The sequence below is a fragment of the Pteropus alecto genome, unplaced genomic scaffold, assembly GCF_000325575.1.
Source record: "Pteropus alecto unplaced genomic scaffold, ASM32557v1 scaffold41, whole genome shotgun sequence".
In the NCBI taxonomy this organism is placed as follows: domain Eukaryota; kingdom Metazoa; phylum Chordata; class Mammalia; order Chiroptera; family Pteropodidae; genus Pteropus; species Pteropus alecto.
The window spans coordinates 303,134-308,378 of record NW_006430464.1 but is presented as its reverse complement, the minus strand read 5'-3'; the positions used below and the strand labels follow the sequence as shown (position 1 = coordinate 308,378).

The 5,245-nt window shown below is 43.5% G+C and overlaps 1 protein-coding gene across 1 annotated transcript; it reads left to right on the top strand.

Moving 5' to 3' along the window:
• Window positions 1–3,572: 3,572 nt before the first annotated feature.
• LOC102889863 (N-formyl peptide receptor 2) lies at window positions 3,573–4,852 on the top strand. The gene has a single exon (XM_025048089.1). It carries the CDS (start codon window positions 3,576–3,578, stop codon window positions 4,626–4,628), a length of 1,053 nt encoding a protein of 350 aa, XP_024903857.1. The 5' UTR covers window positions 3,573–3,575; the 3' UTR covers window positions 4,629–4,852.
• Window positions 4,853–5,245: the final 393 nt, after the last annotated feature.

Sequence of the window (5,245 nt, the reverse complement as noted above, 5' to 3'; positions counted from 1 at the left end):
TTTATTTTATAGAATGATCTAGTAAAAGAAAATCTTGAGGTTTTTTGGGGGGGGGCGGGGGCAGAAAAGAAAAGAGATAGTGCAGGAGAGATTCTTGGGGAGGTGTGAGAGAGAGGGATTCAAAATAAACGTGCAGAGGGAATAAATGAGAACCCTTGACTCACTGCATGAACTGGGATGAACCAGAACTCTCTACTCACCATAACAGGTACAGATAGATGGCGGGTTGGGTGATAGAAGGCTAAAAAGTTCAAAACTAGTTTTTACCATTTTTTCCTGAAATATGAGGCAAGGGCACAGATAAGAGCAGGGATTGGAAACTTAGGTGGTTTGAAGAGAGAGCAAAACTAAAATAATTATTTCAAGCATGGGAAAACAAATATGCTGAAGCAATAAGAGTAAGCTAATGAGGAAGTGTTTAGTTTCCATGTGAAATCTGTGGTTATAAATCCAGTAGCACCCCATAATAATTGTGACATTGGGCAAGTTATTTCCCTTGTCATGGCCACGGTTTCCTCTTGTATTACGCGATGATGATACTTACCCAAAAGCAAGGATGTTACCTTTGGAGATGATAAAATGTACAATGACTGGCATCTTTCAGGGGCTAATCCAATAGCAGCCATCATAATCCACCCTAGTACCACCGGAGGGACACAGATTCTTTCCCCCACCCTGCAGCCAGGTGGAACCATAATTTCACAACTGCCTCACTGTGCTTTCCCCACCTGCCAGGGCACTATTATCCTTCTGGTTATGTCAACATTTTCAACCAATTCTTTAACGATTATCGATCACATATCCTGAATGATTGTAGTGTGCTGAGTGATGGGGACAGATCTGAGTCTGTTGAAGAAAGATGTGGTAAGAGGAAGTTAAGGGGAAATTTTTGGTGGATTTCCTCTGCCTGAGCTCAAATTCAGGCTCTCCCTCTTCCTAACTGGGGGCTTTAAACAGTTAATGAACCCAGTTTATGTCTTTGCTTTCTCCTCTGTACAATAGTTATACTAATTATAACTAACGTAATTCTATATTGATGATGTCAACAGTAGGCTTAATGCTTCACATATATTCACTCGTGCAATCCTCAGGAGCCATAGGAGAGGAGTGGCGGTGACAAAAGAGCTCTTGGCACATACAAAACATGCAAAAGTAGTAAATACCGTTGTTATGAGTATTGTTCCAGATCTGAAATTGAGCATGAAATTGAGCTATTCAAGTGGATGGAGTCCCAGGACACAGCACAAGAGTCCCCATGTGTTAAAGTTATGGGTTCAGCCTAAAAGATTTCCATGTGTATTCTCATCTATTCCTCATGTACAAACCAGACTTCGCTAAAAAGCCATCCCATTCTGTAGAGGAAACTGAAGAGATGTCACTGACAAGCACTCCTAATGGGCAGGTGTCAGGCATAAGATGAGAATACAGAATGACATAACTCCCATGCCCAGAACTGTACACTAGAACAGTGACCTTCAACTGGGGCGTGACCTTCCGCCCAAGGGGAATTTGACACTTTTGGTTGTCATGACTGGGGGGCGTTTCTAGTGGGATCTAGCAGGAGACCAGAGATGCAGCTAAACATCCTAGAATGTTCTAGACAGTCCCACGAAAAAAAGAATTACCCAGCTCCAATGTCAATGGCGCCAAGGGTGGGAAACTACACACTATATTTAGCAGTATCCCACAGAAGACTCAGTGAAAGTGACTAAGGAAGACAGAAAGAAAAGAGAAAGGATGAAAGGAAAGGAGAGAGGGCAAGAGGTAAACTGTCATACTGGATATGCTCATCTCCCGATAACTTTGGGGGGAGCCCCTTTAAAAGGCAGCACTTGAGAGTTGCAAATGCAGTGCCTCTGAGATTGATTCAATTTGGTTTTAGACCTTGCTGCCTCCATGACGGGCTGGGCATGACAGTGAACAAACTATTGAAACCCCAGGGCCATGGCTTCCCCTTGTAAAAGAAGATGATAATGGATGTCGTGCAATATTATTACGAGTATTAGATGTGACTAGAGGCTGAAAATTCCTCTTTCTTTTCAGAAGGCAGAATAGCCTGAGCTAAGATGATTCTCAAATCTCTGTGGTCACAGAAAAGCACCCTAGCTTGTATGTAAAGAGATTCTCAAATGGGGTTCATGAATGTGCATTTTAACGGCCACCCTGGATGTCTCTGAGAAAGCTTGCAGGCCACAGTGTGAGGAAATGTGGTCAGCTGACATGGACAAGGGGGTCACACAGACATTGGGTAGAATCTGGAAGCAACACTTACAGATGTGACCTGGTCCAGAGACAGACACTCCATTTCTCTGGATTCTCATTCTTAAGAGCATCGATAACTACCCCAGAAGTCTTCAGGATATGTTCCCCGAGTGTTATTGTCTAGGATTTCGTCAGGTCCCACTGCTAAAACCATACCTAGTAAAGCAAGGTGATTCTAGCAACTAGTAACATGATGAGGATCTTCCCCCAGAGATGGAGAGGGACTAAACAGAACTGGGTGTGGTCAGCAGAGAAGAATGGGGAAATGGATGTTAGGTGGGCAACCAACAATGTCTGTTACAGTTGTGTGTAGAGGAGACTTGGATATCATCTAAAGTTGGATTGAACTTTATCCTCTACCACTCATTACATAAGCGACCTTCTGCAGGTCTCACAATTGCTCTGAATATCAACTTATTCTCATGAAAACTAGAAATAATGGTCTTATAGGCCTTATGTAGTTCTATGTAGGTCAAACTCAATATCCAACTAGATGCTCACTTAATGTAATGGGTGGTCTCTAATAAAGACTCCTAAAATAGTAACTAAACTTATTATTTGCATATCCTTTATCTGACAGACACTAACGCTACAAAATGGGCGAAAACCTTTGCATCCCAAGCACAGAAGAGTTTCACATCAAACGTAGACAATGAAAATAAAGAGTTGAATGTAGAGATAGGGCCCCTTTGCTGCTAACTCCAGCACAGAATCCACAAGATATAACATATTACCACATGTCACCAGTAACTGTTCAACATCCTCTTAACTGTAAAACCATATTCTAAAATTTTAAACACTAACCCAACAATAGGCCAAGGATTCTCACAGAGGGGAGGGCCAGGAGATGGGAATCTGGGAGACCCTGGGGCAAGAAGATGTTGCAGAGCCTGCCAGCACCTATGCGGTGAGTCATGGGTAGAAGATGATGACACCCTACTGACTCTGAGTCTAGTGCCTCCCTCACAGTGCTGATGATGCCTCCCCTCAACTTTCTGTGGTCTGCACACCCTCAGCTCAGTACTCTGCAGGTGGAGGGAGACGCATAACCCTCCTGGTTAAGTAATCAGCCTGATGGGTGGAATGCATATTAACGATTATGGGAATACAGTGAACGGTCCTTTTTCAAGGGGACACATAAGGGAGTGCCATATCATATAATATCACAGTATGACCAGCCACAGGGTTCAGTAATGGGTATGGAGTTTGGAGGGGAGCTAGAGTGCAAGTTGATGTTGGTCTGAATAGGAGGTTGTCAGGTGGTTTCACAGCTCTGAAAGGGCCATTTTTGAAATGTTTCAGGTGTGGACACGATGGAGAGCAATTTCTCCATCTTTGTGAATGAATCGAAAGAGAATGTCCGTGAGTCTCCTGTCTTCAATGCTCTTCGGATCTCCTCCTTGGTGGTGCTTGGGGTCACCTTTGTCCTTGGCATATTGGGCAATGGCCTTGTCATCTGGGTGGCTGGTTTCCGGATGGCACGCACTGTCACCACCTTGTGTTACCTGAATCTGGCTTTAGCTGACTTCTCATTCACTTCCACTCTGCCATTCCTCATGGTCTCAATGGCCATGAATGATAACTGGCCATTTGGCTGGTTCCTGTGCAAGTTCATTAACATCGTAGTGGACATAAACCTGTTTGGAAGTGTCTTCCTCATTGCGTTCATTGCTCTGGACCGCAGTATCTGTGTCCTGCATCCAGTCTGGGCCCAGAATCACCGCACAGTTAGTCTGGCTAGAAAAGTGATTCTTGTACCCTGGATCCTTGCACTAGTCCTTACGTCACAAATTTTTATCTTCATGGGTATAGTAAATGACGGACGAGGGAATACATACTGTACTTTCAACTTTGCACCGTGGGGTGCCAACCAGACAGAGAGGACTGAGGCTGCTGTCACCATATTGACAGCCAGAGGGATCATCCGGTTTGTCATTGGCTTCACTACGCCAATGTCCATTGTCGCTATTTGCTATGGGCTCATAGCTGCCAAGATCCGCAAACAAGGCACGATAGATACCAGCCGTCCCTTACGAGTCCTCACTGCTGTCGTGGTTTCGTTCTTCATTTGTTGGTTCCCCTTTCAACTGATTGCCCTTCTGAGAACAATTTGGATCAGAAAGCTGTTTGAGCGTAAGTACCCAATTCTTGATATCTTGCTTAACCCAGTGAGATCCCTGGCCTTCTTCAACAGCTGCCTCAACCCAATGCTCTACGTCTTTGTTGGCCAAGACTTCCGAAAGAGACTGATCCACTCTCTGCCTGCCAGTCTGGAGAGGGCCCTGACCGAGGACTCAGCCCCATCCAGTGACACAACAACCAAACCTGTCTCGTCCTCTACAGAGGCTGAGCCACAGGCAATGTGAGAGGCTGGGGGGCATTTTTAAGCTTGCACAGTCCTACCCTCCTCCTCAGTGCAACTTCAACTTACCTGGGTCATACTGAGCCACTATTATAAAAAATATTTTTGTGCCCCTTGATTGGGGAAGATGAAATGGTCATAGGGTACCACTGGATCATTTTTGGTTTTGGTACCTCAGCCTATCCTGAGGAGATTGTAGATTGGAAAAGACACTAGGAAGAGAAGAGACAGAGTTATGGGGAATTTGTAAAGCTGAAATGAGACGGTATATTAAAGGGGAAACTTTGGCATTTCACCATTAAGTGCTTGCTGTATGAATTTTCTCAGTTATTTTTTAGCTGACCATAGAAGTTTCCTATTCCTTGTTTACTAAGGGTTTTCCTGTTTAAATCATGAATGGCTATTAAATTGTATCATGTGCATTTCATGCATATAGTAAAATGATGGTATGGTATTTATATTTTACTTACATCACCATAATCATATTAAATTTTGAATGTTAAATCACCCTTGTATTCCTAGAATGAATCATGACGCTTTGTCATGATTTATTTTATACATTTATAATCAATCTCACTATACATTTCCGCATTTATGTAAAGAAAGGTCTGTTCTTTTACT